Genomic DNA, 21,431 nt, shown 5'->3' on the forward strand with positions numbered 1-21,431 from the left:
ATAACAACGCTGGTACCAGGTACCTTGGTGTTCATCTGAACAACAGACTGGACTGGACTCATAACTCAGACGCCCTCTACAGGAAAGGGCAGAGCAGGCTGTACCTGCTGCGGAGACTCAGGTCGTTTGGAGTGGAGGGCCCACTCCTGAAGACCTTCTATGACTCTGTGGTGGCGTCTGCTATCTTTTATGCTGTGGTCTGCTGGGGCGGCAGCATCTCTGCTGGGGACAGGAAGAGACTGAACAGGCTGATCCGAAGGGCCAGCTCTGATCTGGGATACCCTCTGAACCCAGTGGAGGTGGTGAGTGACAGGAGAATGGCGGCTAAGCTGTCATCCCTGTTGGACAACATCTCCCACCCCGTGCAGGACACTCTGACAGCACTAAGCAGCTCCTTCAGTGGAAGACTGCGACACCCACGGTGTGGGACGGAGAGATTTCGCAGGTCTTTCCTCCCCACTGCTGTCAGACTCCACAACAAAGACTTTAACTGATCAAACACACACATCCACAAATGTGCAATAACACTAATGTGCAATCATCTTTTCTGGCATCGTTGTATTTTTATTCAGTTGTATATAGCATTTGTATTCTATGTTTGTCTTATTGTATATTTTATTCTATTTTATTCTACTGTATATAGTATTTTATTTTATTCTATTCTGTACAGTTGTGTACTGTATTTATTCTTATTGTATTCTAATTTTTGCTTCATAACTTTTGCATTGTCCACTTCCTGCTGTGACAAAACAAATTTCCCACGTGTGGGACTAATAAAGGTTATCTTATCTTATCTTATAAATCATGATACACAGCTAAGCTGTCTTTATAGATGAAAAGTATCAGTATCTGTATTGTTATCAGCAATACTGGCCCTATATAGTATTACATAGTATTACTCTGTAGTATGACTGGCAATAGGGAACGTCTTTACCAGAAGAAAAAGCCGCTAAATTATAATATTAAATATTAAAATACATTTAAAAGGTAAAGTATTTATGCCGTCCTTTGCATTTTCCAAAGCCGTCCAGTAGTCCGAAATGGAGTCTTTGCTTGGCCAATTCTAGCCCCCAGGCCTCATGTTTGCCCGGGTTATAGACTAAGCTACCCACCGCTATACATCCTAAGTAATTAAAATGACCAACAGCTGTAAAGCGTGACTCACACGTCAGTAAAATTCCCCAACTGGTGCTTATGGCCACTGATCAGTGGTCATTGATCGGTGGTTGCAGATCAATGGTCGTGACAGTTTGCAATGATCAAGAAACTGACGTCAAAGCCCACTGTTCATTCAGTGCGGTAGTTTCAGTCATTGTGTAAATGGACTGTTTATAAGGCTGGGCAAACCTGTAGTCAGCTGAGACAGAAGAAGTCACTTGTATGAGTAACAAAATGTTTCTCCCACTGAAAACGTTAAGTCCAGATACACAAAATCAACCTTGAGGGATGTCCTTACCTGGATGACTGAGCATACATCAACAGATCATGCATGTGATCGTTTATCGGTAAAATCGATAATACGTTTATCGGTACTTTTATCTGTTGTATCTGGTTTAAAAAGCTTGTGCAGTAAGATTATAAGTAACTAAAATATAATGTCCAGATAAATAATCTGAGAGCAAGTATCCATCAAACATAAACTCACGCGCAGCGCCACTTTTAAGCTAACAGCGTTAACAGCTTTGTAATAAGACACGTGCCCCGCCCCTCCCCCTTTCACCTCCGGCTTGCAGACGTAAACGTTACGCGCTGCTTTTATTTTGAATGTCCCAAACGGAAGTAGCCGTAGGTCTCGCTGTAGTTAAACGCTTTCTTCGTTCGCAGCTCTTCCTCCGCGAGGTTGTGGTCCGCTGTAGTTCGCGTGTCCGCTCTCCCCGCGGGTGGACGTCTCTTTAAACTCGCTGCCCGCTTTTAAAAAGCCCAGCTATGCACCGCGCTAAAGGTTAGAGCGGGTTTGGATCGCTCCTGTGCTGTTCAGCACCCCGGGGTCGCGATTAGTTTGCGCCGAAGACCCTCGTTTGGTTACCAGAAATCTCCCAGAAATTCCGAGAATGGAGCGAAATGGGAATACCTGTGAGGATGACCTGCAGGGTGCTGACGAGGAGGAAGAAGTGGACCCCAGAATACAGGTAAGGTGGGGTTAGGACAATGATTCCAGATGTGGAGTGACAGTAGGTTAAAAAATGTCAGAGTGTGTGTGTGTGTGTGTGCGTGTGTGTCATATTTTGACTGTCTCCAAAATTACCTACTGAGAGCTGTAAGTTCAATAATTTGGTTAACACGAGTCACAGCCTGAGGATTGCCAGTCTTATTTAATCACACTCCTCCCTTTCTCCCTCTCTGTGTGTGTGTTTTCCATCACTGGTGTGTTTTCTGTAAACAGGGAGAGCTGGAGAAGTTGAACCAGTCTACAGACGACATTAACCGCTGGGAGAGTGAGCTGGAGGTGAGACCCAACAACACACACTACTGGCATCAGAATTATTGCCCCTCAAACACTGAGAGCAGGGCGTAAGCCGAGCTCTGGCACCCACCCAGCAGTCACTAAGTCTCACTTTTTTTAAAACTCTAAAGTGGTGGGAAATTGTGTCAGCGCTGTGAGATTTGTCTCTCTGCCACTGTAGTGTCAGAGATTTGCCTAGCAACGGTGCCATTGTTTTAAAACAGTCTAAACGGAAAGCTTTCGAAAGATGGAAAACTACTAAATGTGCATCAGTGGGAAGAGGTGGAAAAACTGAAGCAGGAACTGTCCCTCCCTGCGCTTTATAAACTCCTAGTGCAGCTGTGGTCTTAGTCGGAAACACTGCCGTGGAGCGGTTGGTGAAATTCATCTATTTGCTCATAACACTCACGTTCATTTAGGAGTCTGAGCAGAAACGGGAATCAGACACATTATGGAGGAATAAAGGATGTAAAGTGAAGCGAACAACTGCAGGAGGGCGGACGGCACACAGAAGGGGCAGCTTCGGCTCAAGTGTGTGCTAGCTGGGTCACTGTTGAGGAAAAGTGAAAACATTCCAGAGCGAGGCCTCAGTTTTTTGTTTTCCTGAAAGTAGGCCTCTTCTGTTTCTCATTAGCCCTGCGCTCACATCCAAACCCAGCAAACCACAGCTGGAATGAACGTAACAGCACGCACAGAGACAGAGAGAGACAGGAGGAGAGATTTTCCTGTAATCCATGTTTTAATCCATGTTTTCCAGCTGAATTTTAACTTTATACACATATACACCATATATCTTGGTGCTTTTTGGAAAGCTCAGCTTTTTCACAGCTTTGGCAGTGTTTACAGGAAACAGCAGTGTAAGTAGGGTGATCGATGTGAATACACGAGCAGACAGAAGAAGAAACATGGATCCATCTGGAGGCAACAAAAAAAAGCTAAGGAGGAGCTAAGGACTGTGGAAGGAGCCCCTGGCAGGCTGCAGGGGGTTCTCCTGCAGCCTGGTGCTGATTAAAAGTGATGTACGGTAGATTCAGAGGATGAGTAAGTTTGGGCGGAGAGTTTAAATCCACGGTTGACTCTGCCTGCCAACACAACGTTAAATCTCTTCTATGTCTGGCAGTTGTGGGACTGTGCCCTTGTGAGTGCGTGCCATCACGAGCCTCCCATAGAAAATAAACAGAATTTTAAATTTCAACCTTTATTATGAAGCGATAACTAAGTCTTCTTTATTATTGTCCCAGAGGAACAATTGAATCTGTCAGCTCCTGATGAGCTGACCTGCCTTAACGAGCCAAATATACATGTCCTTGTTTTTTTATCATACATATAACATTTGCTGTGGTGAATTGAAATAATGCAGTCATTGTATGGAAAAGTTAAATTAAGCTTTTTCTACTCTTGGCTCTGTATGATGTCACTGAAGGGATATCATCTTGGGTACACACCTCTTGAATGTCTCTTGAGTATTCTGGTCTTTTGCTTATGGGGAGCATCCACCCAGACGAACTTTGACTTAAACGCAGTGTCTTTCAGGAATTTTTTTAAATCCTGAAAAGCCCTGAAACGGGACCTGAGAGATCCATCTGGCCCTGCTGCCACTGAAAATAAGTGACAACAGGACTGATGGAGACATGAATCCAAATCCAAATTCTTCCACGGCGTGTGTTTGTCCTGTATTGGTCCACTCAACCCAACCAGTCATGGCAGATGGCAACCTGGAGCCTGGTTCTGCTGGTGGTTTCTTCCTGTTAAAAGGGAGTTTTTACTTCCCACCAAGCAGTCGTTTATAGGGGGTCATATGATTGTTGGGGATTTCTCTGTATTATTGTAGGGTTTTTACCTTACAATATAAAGCACCTTAAGGCAACTCTTGTTGTGATTTGAAGCTATATAAATAAATTACAGTTAAGTTGAAATGTTTGGTCCCTGAATGCAGAAAACTACCATCAAGAAAAGTGGACAGTGTGTGATCAGCAGCTTCATTTTTCAGTATGACAGTGATACCAAACACACTGCCAGTGCATTTAAAAACATGCCTGAATAGAAAAGCGCACAATGAAAGAACACTATGAGTCATGGATTGGCCTCCCCTGAGCCTGGACCTCAACATTATTGAAGCAGTGTGCGATCATGCTCACAGAGAACCAAACAAAAGGCAGAAACATCCAAAGAAGAGCTTTGAATGTCCTTCAACAAGCCTGGAGAACTATTCCTGAAGACGACTCAAAGAAATGGCCAGTATGCTTATGTAAGGGAGTTCAGACTGTGATGATGAGTAAAGGTGGTCATAGCAGGGCTTAAAGTAGGTATTGACAGGTGGGGAAACCCCAGGTTTCAGTGTAACGGTGCAGCGTGGAATAGGTGACTCAAACAAAAAAAGTGAGTCATCCAGTAAGTTTTATTCTCAGTAGATTTGTCTTTGACATTACCTCATTCTTTTGTTGTCTTGTATGATGTTTGCTGATGTTTCAGTAACCTCTGCATGTTTCCCACTTTCTTAGTAAAATATAAAGAAATAAGGGCTGACTCAAGACTTTCTCACACCACAGTTTTTTTCCATTTGTTTACAATAAATCTTGAATTTGTTTGATTAAACTAGTTTTGAACATTTGACATTTGAATGCACAAACATTATATTTGTGTACGGTCGTGCCCAGTTCCAACAATCGGGCCCCTATTTAGTTTCCTGAGCAGTATGTAAGGCCAGCAGCGTGCTCACAGAGTTTACCTTGTGGATTCTGTGACGTGTCACCCGTCGTTGCAGGAACAGGACGTAGGAAATGCGATGATGTCACAGGAAGTGTGTTTCCTGTAGCGCCCTCTCCCTTCTCCCTCTTTAACCGCTCATTTATGCCGATCTGTGCTCTGTGAAGAGGATGCAGCTGCTTTTTAAACCCCTCTTCAGCAAATTAAAGCATACTCAGACACACAAAAGTAGCTGCATAAATGCACACGGATATTGGGCCCTCCTGCAGTAATGCTTCATCCTTACTCATACTCATTCAGTGGGTCACCACCAAAAAACATAAGCAATGCTGCTCAGCAACAATGAGAGCTGACACACCCACTGCATAAAAAAAAAAGAAAACAAAATATAGTTTACACACTCTACAGTTGTGTGTTACATGGGTAAACCATGCTCTTGTGTATGGGTATGACTAATGGGGGCAACAGGAAATCGCACACCACAATAAAGCCTGATATTACACAGATATAAATAATAACCACAGTTGTTCTGTAACGCTGCACTGAAGACACAGTGGTGCTTTGAGCAGTCTACCATGTCCAACCTCGTAGTGTGACCCGATAAGTTCCTCTCCTCATTTACACTCTGTGTGTGTGTGTGTGTGTGTGTGTGTGTGTGTGTGTGTGTGTGTGTGTGTGAAGGACTTCCGTCAGAGGTTCCGAGCAGTGCTGGTTGAGGCAACAGTTAAACTGGATGAGCAGGTGAAGAAGATCGGGCGAGCCGTGGATGACTCCAAACCCTACTGGGAGGCCCGCAAAGTGGCAAGACAGGTACACACACATGCACACACACACACACACACATTCACAAGAGTGAGCGGGAGTGACTCCAAGGTCAGCAGACAGTATGAGGGCAGGATTACTGGGGATTAACAATGAGAAGTTTAAACAGAGCCGCTTCTATCTACTTAAAGGGAGTACGGTCACATGACGCCTATATTTAAACTCAGTCACAGCTCTGCATCTTAAGCTAGTGTCTCACGCATGCACACACGCATGCACACACGCATGCACACGCAGTCTCTGCGTGGTAATAGACTTGCGACATTTTGCATGGCCCGACTTGTTTCTTTTTGCTGGATCTGGGAGTACTTGTCATGCTTGCAGCACTGCTGCAGGGAGACACAAAGCAGGGCAACACAACCTAAAGGTTAGGACACCAAATCTGTGCTTCTCCCTCTGCAGTGGCTCATCTCATTTATTGCTCCAGGCTGTTGAAGCTTCCACCCCTCCATCCTAGCCAATACAGGAGCTTATGAGTCATGCATCAGAAGGCTGACATTTGCACATCAAACAGAAATAGATTTTGCACTTGTACACGTGTGTGTGTGAATGTACGTATGTGCGTGTGTGTGTATGTTGCTTATCTCTGTTGCGCTGTGACAAAATACCTGCCGGTGGCATCTGCTTCTGGTATTAACACGTGAGAGCCAGGGATTACTGGGAGGTTTTGAATTTTGATGGGACCGGCATTTGCACGAAAGGATCAAAATCCTTTGCTTGCGTGCGTGTGTGTGTGTGTTTGTGTGTGTGTGTGTGCGCGTGTGTGCGCGTGTTTGGGTGGTTTAAACAGAGCAAAGCCGATAACAGTCTCGGGTTTAAACTGGCGTATTGTCTGGTTATGATTTATAGACGAATATTTAATATTTAATACACGACCTACTTTAAAAGGACTCATGCATGACCTCGCTGACCCTCCACCACAGACACACACATATTCCATCTACCCCCCACCCATAAGCCAGTCTCATCCCCTCAAACACCGCCCCCCATGTTTTCCCCCTTACACTCCAACAATGATTGGGGTGGGTGGGGGGTATATAGGAATTTGCCTGCACTGTCCTCTCTTATGTCCTTTTTACCCAGCATTCCCTTCTGCACCGCTGCCTGTCTGGCTGTCTGTGTCCACGCCCTGCATATCCCACCCTCACCACATTGGGTATTAGTCACCTTTCTCCACCTTTCCCAGCCCTGCAACCCTCTCACCCGTTTGAAATTGTAAATAGGACGTCTTTAGAGAGAGTTAGACATCAGACGGGGTGACTGTGTCTGACACATGAATGAGTCTCTCACACACACACACACACACACTCACACAGCCATGGTGCATATCACAGCCTGCCAGGCTAGTTCAGATCAAAAGAACATCATATTGTTTGGTTCTGAGTGTCACATGATTTGGCCTCTATGACATCAACTTAATTAACTGATAACAAAGCCCATTCATTATGTGCGTGGTGTCTGAAGCTCAGTGTGCTTTTGTGCCATGAAGATAATGGCAAATTGTGTTCTCAAGCGTTGACACGTTATTCACGAGGGTGACAAAGACTTTTCGTCAGGCTTTTTGCAAAAGGCAGAAACTCCCACAGCACTGACACTTCATGGAAACACCACCAAGAAAAGCAATGAGAAAAGCTGCTCTGATTGGGAAGTTCTGGTATTTTTATGTCTCTTTCTGTCTTCATCTTGTCACAAAAAAAGATGGATGTTGTTTTAATGTTTCAGTTCCTTTTTTCTGTTTTTCTTCTTGTTTTTGCCTCATTAAATATCTATTACCCTCCTTCTGTTTCCCCCCTCAACCTCCCTGCTCTTAGAGCCTGGGAAATGGGTCATGATGAGAGACAAAGAGGAAGGATTCATCTTTACCACTTTGTTGAAATAGTAGATCGCGCGCAATAAAAAGCTGTTATCTTCCGCCTCTTTTCTCTCTCTCGTCACCTTTCACAGGCCTTAGCAACAACACTGTCACGACAATTGACGCCAAAGATTTTGTATTTTCTACATTTTTTGTGAGTTGGAGCAGACCTCTGGTCACTGGTGGGTTTATCTTAAACATGGCCGACGTTACACGGGTTAACAGCTTGTGTGACTACACTGACCTTGTAACGTGAAGTGCGTTGCTACCAGGGACAAGGGCAGAGAAAATCTCCTGGTTATACTCCAACTTTTTTTGTAGCTCATTAACACTGCTGTTGTTCACATTGTTTTCAGTCACTCAAAGTATACAGGTGTATACTTGCTAGAAGGTTGGTGTCAGTTCAGGTCACTGCTTGAGCAGGCTATATGTTGCAGTGGCCCTGGGATCAAGTCCAACTTGCTGCCCTTTGCTGCATGCCTTCCCCTACTCTCTTTGCCCCTCTTTCCTGTCTACCTCTCACTGGTGACCTATTAATCAAAGGCAAAAAGCCCCTCCAGAAAAGTATTAGCAGGTACTGTACTTGTACCTATCTATCATAAGCAGACTATTTTGATGGCACTATATTGCCTTTGAATTAGAGCTGGGCGATATATCGAGTTTTTAAAAAAAAACGATATATTTTTATACGAGATATAAGATGTGACAATATCTTTTATATCGATATAGTCTATGTTACGTTATAACTATACTTATGGAGCCGCAAGTTTGCCTCTCTTTCGTCCACTTTTGTCTTTACGCAACATTACTCGGCCTCGCCTCTCCTTCACTGAACACAAATGCCCCTCCTCCCCCATCGCTTCACCTGCAGGAAGCGACAAGATGGACACGGCAAATCTCCGTTAACGAGTTTCTGCGCATCGCCCCGTGCGTGGGGCTGGACGCCGTCAACGTGTTAGCTAGCTAACCACGCTAACGAGCTAACCACGCTAACGCCATGCAGTCCAGAGGCGCTGCACGGCCTAAAATCCTTTCATTTTCTCAAAAGTTGACAGCGCGCCTTATGTATGAATTCTGGTTGTTAGTGATGTGCGGATCGATCCTGAAATATCGATTCCTCCGATACCAATCATTTATGTTCTAGAATCGATTCTCACATTAAAATATCGATATTTTAGTAATTTAGAGTAAATTTGTAGTTTATCATTAACAGGAACACAGTGGAAAGAAACTATAACATTCGGATTGTCTACATTCAAAGGAACTACTTCCTCTTCCGCCTTTCATAGTCATGTGCGAAATACGGCTGTATAAATGTCTCGCAGCCCCTTGGCGCGCACACTCACGTCAATGGCTGAGCGTAATCGGAGTCATGTGCGAACCTATTTTACCTCCACAAACAGCTGAGACGTGGTTTGGATACATGTGGCAAAAAAGTGCTCCAAGAGTGAGGTGTTGTGGCCATGCTAGGGAGACATACAAATACATTTTACAGGGTTTATTTATCGGATAAAATACGTTGAATGTCACCGTTATTATTGGCCGGCCCGGAAACAGCGGGGGTGTCCAAATTCAGAAGCTGCTTCCACCTGAGGACCCGGCCTTCGCGGTCTAAAGAAAGCCGGGTAGTACGCAGGGGCGATTCTAGGATCAGAGCTTTGGGGGTGCTGAGCACCCAGAGAGTTGCCCATCCAGGCAAGGTAAACTTTACTCGTCATAATGAGACGTCTTCCCTGTCTCTGTCAGTCCCTCCTTAAATGTCTCCAGTTGTCACCAGTTCTCTCTGACTGTCTCCTTGGTGCATTTAAACCCCTGTTCCTCTCTGTCCTCATTGTCTGCTGACTTCATCTCCATTATCAGTCATCATAATTTTACCCTCTCTGTGCAAGTCTGCAAATTTCTTTATTAAATCATAAGATTCTTAAATTCATCAAGTCTCTCTGTGCCTGGGTCCTCGTCACAAAACATGACATCACTGTTTTGTACGTTTTAACACAATTTAATCCCCACATTTGTGAAAGAAAAGCAAAACACTTTTTTGAAAAGTCTGTAACAAAACCATCAAATCTGATAAAGGTTATTTAAATGCTGCAAAAGAAGAATGGATTGGAATTAAAAAAAAACATATCCTAACCTTAATTACTGCGGGAGAATAATGAATGATGCTCATAGTGAGTAAAAAGTAAACTCAGTGCATTTTTTGGACAGAGATTCACTTTTAATGTGTATGTATAATATAAAATAGATACATAAAAAATACACTCCAAAAATAGAAGAGTTCTTGAAATATACAAAATATTATTAGAAAATGGAGACACTTGGCCTTTGGTACAATGTATACAATGTATGAAAAGATCTTTACTGCAGATACTACTATGGCTCTGCAGATTTTTTCTTTTCTTTTAACCTATGTCGCCTCACCTTGAGGTTGGTAAATCTGTCACATTTTGGTGGTCAAGTCTCTGAAGCATCTCTTTCTCAACTGACATCACAGCCAGGTGCTGGAGTCTGCTTTGACCCATGGTCCTTCTCAGCCAGGTATGGAGCTGACTCAAGACACTAAAAGACCTTTCACAGCTACAGCTGCTAACTGGGTTTGTTAGGGCAACCTGAATAACAGTTTTCAGTTTGGGGAAGATCTGATTATCCAGAAGATTGTACAATGTTAACATATCTGCAATGGCACCAGCCTCACTTTTGAGCTTCAAAAAGTTTTTGGCAACCCGACTTCCTCTGACTGAAGCTCAATATGGTAATGCAGTCCAGGGCTGACAACCCAGTTTGTTTAGCAGATTCTGTATAGCAGCTTTAATATAGGGAGAACACAACTTCCAGATTGTATGAGTAAAATTAGTTGTTGTTTTTTTTATTTGCCAGTTTAACAGTTTCTGTCTTGCCTGTTAGTACTCCCTGTCTGTTTCCTTACCTGGTTCTTCCTGATCTTGTACTTTCTCCTCATGTTCTCCTCTTTCCTCTCTCCCTCTTTGGACTGACAATCATACACAAATAGATTGTATTCAATTAGATTAAAAAAAAAATACTATTAAGATCACTAATAAAAAAAAGTCCTCTCTCAGTGTACTTTCAACCAAAACGCAAATAACCAAACCACATGCACATCTAATAAAGGATACAAATATTGAAACACTGATCCAACATTATCCTTTATTGATGGATCATTTGATTTTACACTTTTACCTAAATGTGGCTCCTTCTTTTGAAAAAGCTTCCTCATATCCATTATGAACCTGGCTGCCTCTTTGTACTGCATCCAGTCAGTTAGCTAGTTAGTAACTTGGGTTCAATATCGGCACATGCACATATGACAAAATAACCAGTTTCTCTCATTACATTTCAAACAGGACAGTGGTAACAACAGCAGGCTAGATAATGTTAAGTTTTAGATTTTAAATAGGCTGTATAAATTTCAATGGGCGCAACGGGACGGTCAAATATCACTGATTTTACTACAGAGCAGGACGGATTGTAGGGTAGCAAACATCGTCGGAAAAGACATTTTCAACACTGCAGGTTACCTGGGTGTAATGTTTTTCAGCTAAAAAGAAACATGGTCTGACTCCTACCTAACTATATAAAGAGTAACTGAAGGTTAAATGCAGCTAATATGTCCTGTTTTACGCCAGGCACTTCCCCCTCCGCTCCGCTGCGTAACAGCCACTATCGCTCTGGCAGCAACGGCGCTGCAGAGCAGGGGAGAGCTGTTAAATGTTCCATCTCAATTAAGTACTGTATATTTTTTATATTTTTAATAGTGTGTCACACAAACAACAAATATTGTCAAAAAAAAGTAAGAAATCTTTGGGGGCGATTTTAGCCCATTTTTGGGGGTGCTGAAGCACCCCCAAAAATGGGCTAAAATCGCCCCTGGTAGTACGTCACGAGCTCTCTCGGTGGAGTGAAACTGCCGTCTGCTCCTTGCTATCTAAAATATAACCGGGCACTGACGTAAACTCTTCTGTTTAATAATTTTCTGTTTGACGTTTATTCAGCTGTGTGAAAACCCCGGAGGAACCCTCCCGAGGGATTAATAAAGTTAAATTTAATTGAATCTAATCTAATAACTTTAATCTCAGCCAAACCGATTTACTCACGAACAAATAAAACACTGAAAACAACAATAACATTTTTAAGTTATCAAAGTGACTTATATATCATGTTTAACCCGAGTAGCGAAAGACCTCGGGGGTTTGAAGACGATGTGTCAGTCGGCTCAGATATTTGAAGTTTACTCAGCTACATTCTCGCCTGAAAATATGTTAAAAGTTTTTTTTTGCGACCCAGAAAGAGAAATAAGAGTAATATTAAAACTAAGTCGCTGCCGCCATTGTTGGAAACTGGAATTGGCTGGGCCGCGCTATGAATTCTGCGATATGGTTTTTCAATTTTGTTGTCCGGGTGGAAAATTGGGGGAAATTCGGGAGAATGGTGGCTCCGGGAGATTTTCGGGAAGGGCACTGAAATTCGGTATTCTCCTGGAAAAATCGGGAGGGTTGGCATGTATGGTTGTGGCAACATCATTAACCTTGTCAAACACCTCAGAGTAAATCTTATCACAGAATATGAGGAGCGTATGTTGAGGCGAACTGAAGAGGAGGACAGGGACAGGTGCTGCTAGGGCGAGACAGACGTCTCTCACGGAGTCCTTTAGTGCTGCAGGCAGGCAAGGTGTTCAAATAGCGCACAACTTCAGTTTTTTTATTTCTATATGATGAACTCTGCATTATTAAGTGATAAGAACAAGTAATCTGATGCCCTGTAATTATTATGATGCTATAATTTGAAATACAATAAATAAAATAATTTTTTGTACAAAGTATCGGTATCGGATCAGTATCGTCGATACCACCCTGAATATTACTTGGTATCGGATCGGAAAGAAAATCAGTGGTATCGCACATCACTACTGGTTGTGCTTGATGACCGCGAACCGATTTTATGTGGTACACAGCGCTCAGCAATCTGTCAAAAAATGTTTTAGTACGACTTTGGTAAGCTACGGTGCTGCACCGGTTGATGGATTGTCGGAGCATTACGGCTACCGAGGAGCCTCGCGGAGTGATACGTACTGTGCTTCAACGTAACATTACCGTATTGTGTGTAAGGACCATAAATGGCACCTGTTAAGAGACGTGGTTACGAAGAGGATTTCAAACTCAATGCTGTCAGTCACACAGTAGAAGTTGGAAACAGAGCAGCTGTGAAATCTGTCTTTGTTACTATGCTCAGCGTCTTTTAGTTTACATTTTGACTGCACAATTGTGAGCTTTTTGTTATGCACAAAAACAACATTGTTTTCTTTTATTTATGCAACATTATTATTTAATAAATGCTCAGAATTTATTTTTGAGTAAATTTTATGTACATTATGCTCTATGTTAATAAAAGTGCCTGTGTGACATCTGGGACACAGCTTTGACTAAGAACTCTCTTTTTGTTCTTACTTTATGGCTTAAAATGGCTTTAAAAATATTGAGATATATATCTTATATCGCCGTCCAGGTAAAAAATATCGAGATATGAATTTTGGGTCATATCGCCCAGCCCTACTTTGAATTCAGGTGGTTTCAGTCTCATTGCCACAGGATTGAAGTCAAGCACAAAGCCATGCAGTCTGTCTTGTTTTAATGTGCTCTCTGAATTTGAGTGTGGTACTGTAACAGGATGCCACTGTTGCAACAGTGAAATTTCTTTCCTCTGAGATATTCAACCATCAGCTGTGAGTGGTATTATTGTTTCAGCTAAACATGGCCAACGAGCTGCTCCATAACTGTAGCGCTCCAAACTTCCTCTGTTATTAACATCAGCACAAAAACTGTAAACCGGGAGCTTCACCTCATGGCTGAGCATGTAGGTGACCCGGTGCTCTTGTTCAAATGGTGTATATTACACAGTGACTTTAGTGTTACTGTGTTACATTTCAGCTTCACAATAAGTAAGAAAAATAATTGTTTTCACTGTTTCTATAATGTAAATCCAAGTATAGGCTTCAATGTGTAGGCTATGTGTTAGAAGTGACATAAGTTTCTTATCCTTGAAGTCATGTCAGCAGGATTACATTCATACAGACCAATTCATGTGTTCCAGCTTGGGTTTTGCTTTCTTCTGCGTCTGCATCTGTTTATGGAAAACGCTGGTAGAGAAGTCGCTCTTGGATTTTAAAGAATAGATGTTTGAGACATTGAGCTGTGCATTCATGTTAACATAATAATAAGTGTTAACATGAATACACAGCTTTATCTCTTAGTTTAAAAGGATCATTTAGTAGAAACAATCGTCCATTGAAAACACTTTGAGATAAAAACACAAACTAGACGAGCAGGTTTGGTTCCATTGTAGTTCACAGTCAAAACAGACGAAACCTGATAGACAGGCAGCATGAAATATGTCCCTCTGAACTGCTGTACTGTTAATAATACACTTGTTAAATACCAATCACCAGAGGGAAAGTTTCTCCCTGATTATTATTATTCTCTCTTTCAAGGACATTGAATTGGAGTTACTGTAACTACTTCATGTTAGCATTCAACCAGTGCAATGACCTTGGAGTTATGCCTGTCTGAGTGGGTCCAAATATGTCCAACGTGATGAGAATAACCCTCCTGTTAACTGTGACTGTGGGCAGGAGGAGCCCACTGACAGTGTGTCAGATTTCCTCAGTGACAAAGATTCTGTTTGTCTATTGGATCAAGGCTCAGTTGTCTTTTTCTATGAATGTTGGCCTGTTTGGGCGTCATAAGGACTCAACCAATTCGATTCAATTCAGTTTTATTTATATAGCGCCAACTCACAACAACAGTCGCCTCGGGTTTCTTTATATTGTAAGATAAAGACCCAACAATAATACAGAGAAAACCCCAACAGTCAGACAAGCTCCTTATGAGTAAGCCTTTGGTATTAGTGGGAAGGAAAAACTCCCTTTTCAGAGGAAGAAATCTCAAGCAGAACCTGGTTCAGGGTTGGAGGTGTGAGGGGAGGGAGGCCGAGGGAGGGTATGGGTCCTAAATTAAACACACAGGCAACACAAAGACTCCTGGTTCATTCATACCATGTAAGAACAATTACTCTGTGAACTTTTACTTCATAAAAGCAATTTTAAGTCATTTGTCACTATGATTTAAAAGGGACCTGTTTTGCTTTTCTCTAGTTTTTGTCATTCTTCTACTCTGGATAAAGTTGCAGCTATGAGCCGAGTTTCAGGTTTCAAGATCAGTTTTGTGTAGATTTTTCTAATCTTGGCTCTTAATGATGTCATATCTCTAACCAGCCCGTTCTCACTCCCGAGGCGTAACATGCCGACGTTTTCTCACGTCCCGGGCCGTTCCTGAGGAACGTTCGGCGTTCTTATGGTACGCAGCGGGTTATGGCCGAAATCCAGTGCAATGACGCTCCCGCGGTAATAGACGTTCCAGCCCTGTATTCCAGCCCTAAACCTAACCTTATCCCTAGCCCTAACCATAACCTTTTTCCTGAGGTTAACCAGGACTTTAATGATGTTAAATAGCGTGTTTCTAAGCGATTTGAAGAAAAAGAGTGAACATGTGTAGATTGAGTCCATACGGTTCTCATATTTCCTCGTTTTTCCGAGGTCGTCATTTAGGAACGTGGTGGGTAGCCGAAAACGTAATATGTTGACGATTTGTCACCTAGCGTAAAATGTTACGCTTTGGGAGTGAGAACGTGTTGCTCTAACATGGTCATCTTGGGCACACGGCTCTGGCTCAAAGACACTGGGACTCTGCACGCCCAATGGCTAATGTTTTATTATTGACAGATCATTAACCAATAACAATACGCTGCTTTAGCCTTCCTGCCGAATCTCAGAAGAACCAAGAGGGTTTTTTTCCCAGTTACTGGCTAAAGTTAAGGCACTTATGCACGAGAGGGCATGTGGAGGTGTGCCGTTGTCCATCTTTTATACACAGTCCATGCTTTGGCTGTGAACACAGCTCTTCAAATCTTTTGGTTTTGTTTTTCAAGGGCAACCAATCAGGATAAAGCTGGCTTAAAGCAAGTAGGGAAAGAAGCATAAGCAGCTCTTTTTTTTTAGACTGCACCGAGAACCAGTAGATGATAAATGAGCGTTATTTTGACCTGTGAGCCAAGCAAAGGTACTCTATTAGGGAAAATATGGAGCAGGCAGTGAGTTGTTTGACATCAGAAATGTGTGAAATGTTAGCAGTAATATTTAACTCCTGAATTGTATTTTTAGGTGGAACATTTGGTTTCCAGTCTGACTTAATAAGTTCTGACCGCTGCTTGTCCTTTCCTGAACTCCAGGCTCAGATTGAAGCGCAGAAGGCCACTCAGGAATTCCAGCGGTCGGTGGAGATCCTGCGGGCAGCCAAGGAGACCATCGCCCTGGCCGAGGAGAGGCTGCTCGAGGAGGACACTCGGCAGTTTGACTCCGCCTGGCAGGAAATGCTTAACCACGCCACACAGAGAGTAAGTATATAAATGCAGCACAGCCCAAAAATTCCATCCTGAACGTGCGGTTTAGCCTCAGGCGTTTTTTTTCTCGGTCGTTTCAGGTGATGGAGGCTGAGCAGGCGAGAACGTGCAGCGAAGCAGAGCACAAGAAAACAGCAGCCAACTACAATTCCTGCATAGGCCACATGAGGCAGCTCGAGAAGAAACTGAAACGCTCCATCAACAAATCGAGGTTTGTAATCGGATTTTGGGAAATGCTGCTCATAAGTTCCCCGCCACCTGAACCTTTTATGCGAGCGTGTTGGGGTTTTTTGCCTTTACTGGATAGATTAGCAGTGAAGATAGACAGGAAACGGAGGAGACAGAGAGTGCGAAGACACACAGAAAAGGGCCGTAGGTCAGATTCAAGCCCAGGCCGCTGCACTCTGGCCATGGTGCAAGTGGTTGCCTGCTCACCCACTGAGCTAAAGTGGCGCTCGAGAAGTGGGGGAAGTGAAATTTCTGTAACCTGATGAAGTCCAGATGTTTTGTGTGTTGGCTGACAGTACTGGGTTGCGCTCCCTCCATAGAGACGTGGAATGTGACTGCACACGGAGGAGGGTTGTTCTTCCAGCGGGCTAAATTTCTCTCCTCCCTCTCTCACTTTTTTCTTCTTCTTCTCCCCCTGCAGACCGTATTTTGAACTGAAAGCGAAGTATTACCTACATCTGGAGGTATGTATCTCCTACTCATAGACTCGAAGGAGTAAACAGTACATAATCTATATATCTGTGTTTTATTACAAGGTGTCTTTGCTGAGAAACACTGTTTTATTTCTTACAGCAAATAAAGCGTCACGTGGACGAGCTTCAGGCCAAACTTGTGGTTGCCAAAGCGGAGTACCGCACGGCGCTGCGCAACCTGGAGAGCATCTCAGAGGAGATCCACGCCCAGCGACGTTCCCTCGCCATGGGCACCAGGGAGCAGGGAGTTGGCGCAGAAGGCGACGGCGGCAGCGACGACATCGCCAACTTCAAGATGGAGTCGGACGGTTTGTCGAGTGAGTGCCACGCCCATTCGGAGATGGGCAGTCACCCGCGTCATCGAGCCGCGTTATCATTTCTTTGTTTTTGTTGAGCCGTTTGCACGTGTGTGTCTTCAAGCTCACATCCCCGTGTGTGTGTGTTTCAGTGGTGTCAGTGTCTATCGACGAAGAGGGCAGTCACAGTAGCAGCTCAGAGGAGGAGGCCGACGCGCACTCCACCTCCTCGCCCCAAGCAACCTCTTCCTCGCCTTCCACCTCTGCCTCCACCCCCGTCGACATGCCTCAACCTTACTCGTCCTCCTTGCTCCGCACCCCCTCCTCATCCTCCTGTCTCTCCTCCTGTCCCTCTTCCTCTTCCATCCTGTCCTCCTCTTGCCCCACCGGTGTCCTGGAGGTAGCGAGCCCCTCTGGCTCCCACAGCCCAGACTCAGTGTGCAGTTCCGGGCACGCCTCGCCTCTCCTGGGCCCTCGCAGCCAGTGCAGCGGAGCCTCCTCTCCAGACTGCGACCAGGAGAGAGGTGTGTGTCCCACTGAGCACTGATGTGCAACCTGATCCTGAGCACGTTTCCTGACAAACAAAAGCAAATCTAATGATTGAGGAATTATTTTGCAAAGGATGTTACACGTTTAAAATAAAAGTAGGAGTCCTTGTGAAGGACTCTTAATGTAGAAGTTGTTGGTTAACTTTTGTCTAAAACTCTATGTCGGATCATTTCCCTGATTTAATTGAACCTTTCCTTGCACTTTTCTTTCCAGGCAACAGAGCAGAAGGAGCAGAGGCGACACTGGAGAGCGGTCTGAACAAGCTGACCTTGAATGTAGCGCAAGAACGAGATGAGGATCCCGCTGATGAGCGAGACCCCCATTACATTAACCCCGAAATCACATCTCCCACCTCCGCCACGTCCATCCTGCTCCTCAACAGCGTGTGACGAGGATGCGTCGTGGCACGAACTCTCGCCATGCGCAGCTTTAAGACTCAGTGGGAGGAGAGTGAAGCGCTGCACACCCGCATGACTTTGTGTCTCATTCGTTGTGTTGTCTAAACATCAGTGCTGTCACGTGGAAGGTGCTGCGTGTAGCGTGTTAAACATCTTTCATCATAAACAAATGAAATCAGGGACAGGATGACTGATGGACTCTGCTTCACCCTTGTGGTGTTGAGTGTCAGCACTGCATTTTCCCTGGACCCTCCCCTTCCCTCCTGCTCTGTATTTGCTACAGAAGACAAAGTTCTTCTCATCTTGTGCCAAAAAAAACTGTGTATTACGACTGTGTGACAAAGTTCTTCTACAGACTGTGGAAGACGTTGGTGATTTCAGTTGTGTTTTAACATGTTCACGGGTCATGCAGGATATTTCCATGGTAACACAGGAAACTTTAATAGTTAACCTGCTACTGTTGGCACCGGTAACATGCATTTCATTATTTTGAACAGCGTTACGCTCCTTTCTTATGCCATGTCTAAATTCTTGGACTGATTTTCAGGTCAGATACGGGGGGTCAGTTCATCCTTATTTTTACCCTCCATTTAAGCCAGCTTTCCTTTGATTTGTTGCCACAGAACAAACAGGTTTGTGGACCTAAAATATCCCCTTTCTGTCATAATCTTAAACATAGTGTTTGAAACAATCTGAATTAATCACTTGTACCTAAATTGAAACTTTGGCCCACCGCTGTAATAGTATTTATAAAGGATAATACGTCCCCTTTAAGTGAGGGTCAAACTGGGACAAAGACGAGCTGTCTCCTGAAGGATTAGTCCATTTTCGAACCCCTCCCTTCTACTCCTGTTTATTCCAAATGAAGAACGACGGTGTCGGCTCTGGAGAGCAGAAGAAGGACCTCGAGTGCAGGCGACACTCTGAACACTAAAGAGACTTCACGTGGGGGACTGAGCCCTGTTTTTGAGGCAGAACTGGTCTTCCATTTGGATTTGTGAATGAATGTGTGTCAAGTGCAAAGTGCAAACCGCACTGTTAGGTCACCGGTTTGCACGGATGTGTGAGCGAATGACTTTTTGAATGTGTGTCTTGTGTTTTTTGACAGATCCTACCCTGTAGTACAAATACTCTATATTTATACTCCTGTATTCTTGTATATGAACGATGTCGTGTGGTTATCGTTGTAACTGTTTAACACCAAATAAGCAATAAACACGTACTTCATCTAACTCATCAGTGAATTGATGGTGTGTGTTAGACGTTCAGGTTGTTGATTGTCATAGTGGTGATCACTGCAAGATAAGAGATAAGATAAGATAAGATAACTCTTTATTGTCATTGCACAGTCATACATAGTACAATAGTACAATGAAATTGGAAAACTGTCCTACGTCGGCACTACATATAACACGACACGACACGACATGACACATCACAACGCAACACAAACAACACAACACAGTATAATAACTTAGTAATAAAAAAAGAACAAGCCTGGTTTTTGGGAACTTTTTTATTTTATGTTAAAACATGCCACCAGTGGAAAAAGAGTGACCCAAGTCATCAAATGAAGCACTAACAGCTGCCTCGTACCGCCACAGCTGCCAGCGTAGAGCAGTAAAGATGGTCTAGAGTAACCGATTTGCTCGGCAGCAAGGCCGACTGGAATTGCTGAATGTGAATGTTCTTTATCTGCTCAGTGTTTTGTTTGGGGACATTTGGTCGTATCATTTGATAACCTTCGCTTTTCCTGCCGATTCCTTTTCCAGTCAGCTGTTTTTTGTTTTGGTTTTTTGCAGTGACACACACTCACGTTTTTTTTTAGCTCTGCTGAGCTGTTTAAGAGTAATCTCATGACTTCAGTTAGTGCCCTGAGACAGATCGTAGAACGACTTCTCTCTCTAAAATCTTCCAGTCCTGTTTGTCCATCTGTCTGTCTGAACAGGCTGCTGCCAGCAAGCTACCTTTCAGTTATTTAAGATCCTGTGATCTCCCTGTCTGTGCCAGATCAACTCCAGAGGTTTCACCGAGGCAGGGGAACAACACAGCAATGCTCAGTCACACACTGACACCTAGTGACAGGGTTGGGTTCTGTTTTTTATGAAGCACAAAAGACTGATTGTATCTCGCTCTCAGCATATTAAATGTTGTTTGTGGTTTTAGGTTATTAGAAATCACATTGCGTAAGAACAAATAAGTGCATTAAAACATTTACCATACAAAACTGAATGACTGTAATTATACAATTGCTCTCATGGCAGAAAGAAAGTACGCCCTCTGTCACTTTTAATGTTCTTAAAGGTTTTTAAATTAGTTTCATTTCAGTGGTAACACAGCAAAGATCAGATTTCTCACTTTATTTGTTTGGTTTCATTTAAAATTAGGCCAAAATGCAGAAAAACAGAGTACACGCTGATATTTAATAGCTTATAGAACCTCTTCGACCAATTATCATTTTCTGTGCCACTTGATCAGTCTCGTAAATCTCTGTGGACGAAATTTGGCTCGCTCTTCTTTGATGTAACTTCAGTTCACTGAGGTTTGGGCATTTGCTTATGCACAACTCTCTTAAGGTCCCACCACAGCATCACAATCAAGTTGAGGTCTAGAGTTTGGCCAGGCCACTGCAGCACCTTGATTCTTTTCTTGTTCAGCCATGCAGTTGTAGATTTCCTGCTGTGGTTGGGAAATCCTCGTGGTTCCTGCCTGATTGTGTTTCAGCCAATATTTAGTTTTCAGACAGATGACCTTACATTTGACTCTAGAATACTTTGCTATACTGAGTTCATGGCCAAGTCAATGACTGCAATACCCCCAGTGCCCCATGGTTGCAAATGAAGTCCAAATCATCACCCCTCCACCACCAAGCAACAGTGTTTGAGGTGTTTGTGCTGATATGCTGTGTTCTGTTTTCTCCAAACGTGGTGTTGTGCATTATGATCGAACTTTGGTCTTGTCTGTCCAAAGGACATTGTTCCAGAAGTTTTGTAACTTATTCAGGTACAAACCTAAGCTGTGCTGCCATGTTGTCTTTCGAGAGAAGCGGCTGTCACCCTGCAGTCCTTCCAAACCAGCCATACTAGTTCAGACCTTTCCTACTTGTACTGTGATGAACTTTAACATATAACATACTAACCGAGGCCTGTAGAGTCTGAGATGCAGCCCTTGGATTTTTTTGTTTTACAATTCAAC

The 21,431-nt window shown here is 43.5% G+C and overlaps 1 protein-coding gene across 1 annotated transcript; it reads left to right on the forward strand.

Annotated features, from left to right (window-relative positions):
- Nucleotides 1-1,783: 1,783 nt before the first annotated feature.
- sh3bp5a (SH3-domain binding protein 5a (BTK-associated)) lies at nt 1,784-19,468 on the forward strand. Its single transcript, XM_087835085.1, has 9 exons — nt 1,784-2,129; nt 2,384-2,446; nt 5,831-5,959; nt 16,122-16,286; nt 16,373-16,503; nt 16,942-16,984; nt 17,094-17,310; nt 17,442-17,813; nt 18,052-19,468. Exons 1-9 carry the CDS (start codon nt 2,052-2,054, stop codon nt 18,225-18,227), a joined length of 1,374 nt encoding a protein of 457 aa, XP_087691211.1. The 5' UTR covers nt 1,784-2,051; the 3' UTR covers nt 18,228-19,468.
- The last annotated feature ends 1,963 nt before the right edge of the window (nt 19,469-21,431 follow it).

Source organism: Neolamprologus brichardi, chromosome 22 (genome assembly GCF_056152115.1).
Source record: "Neolamprologus brichardi isolate AB-2024 chromosome 22, ASM5615211v1, whole genome shotgun sequence".
In the NCBI taxonomy this organism is placed as follows: Eukaryota; Metazoa; Chordata; class Actinopteri; order Cichliformes; family Cichlidae; genus Neolamprologus; species Neolamprologus brichardi.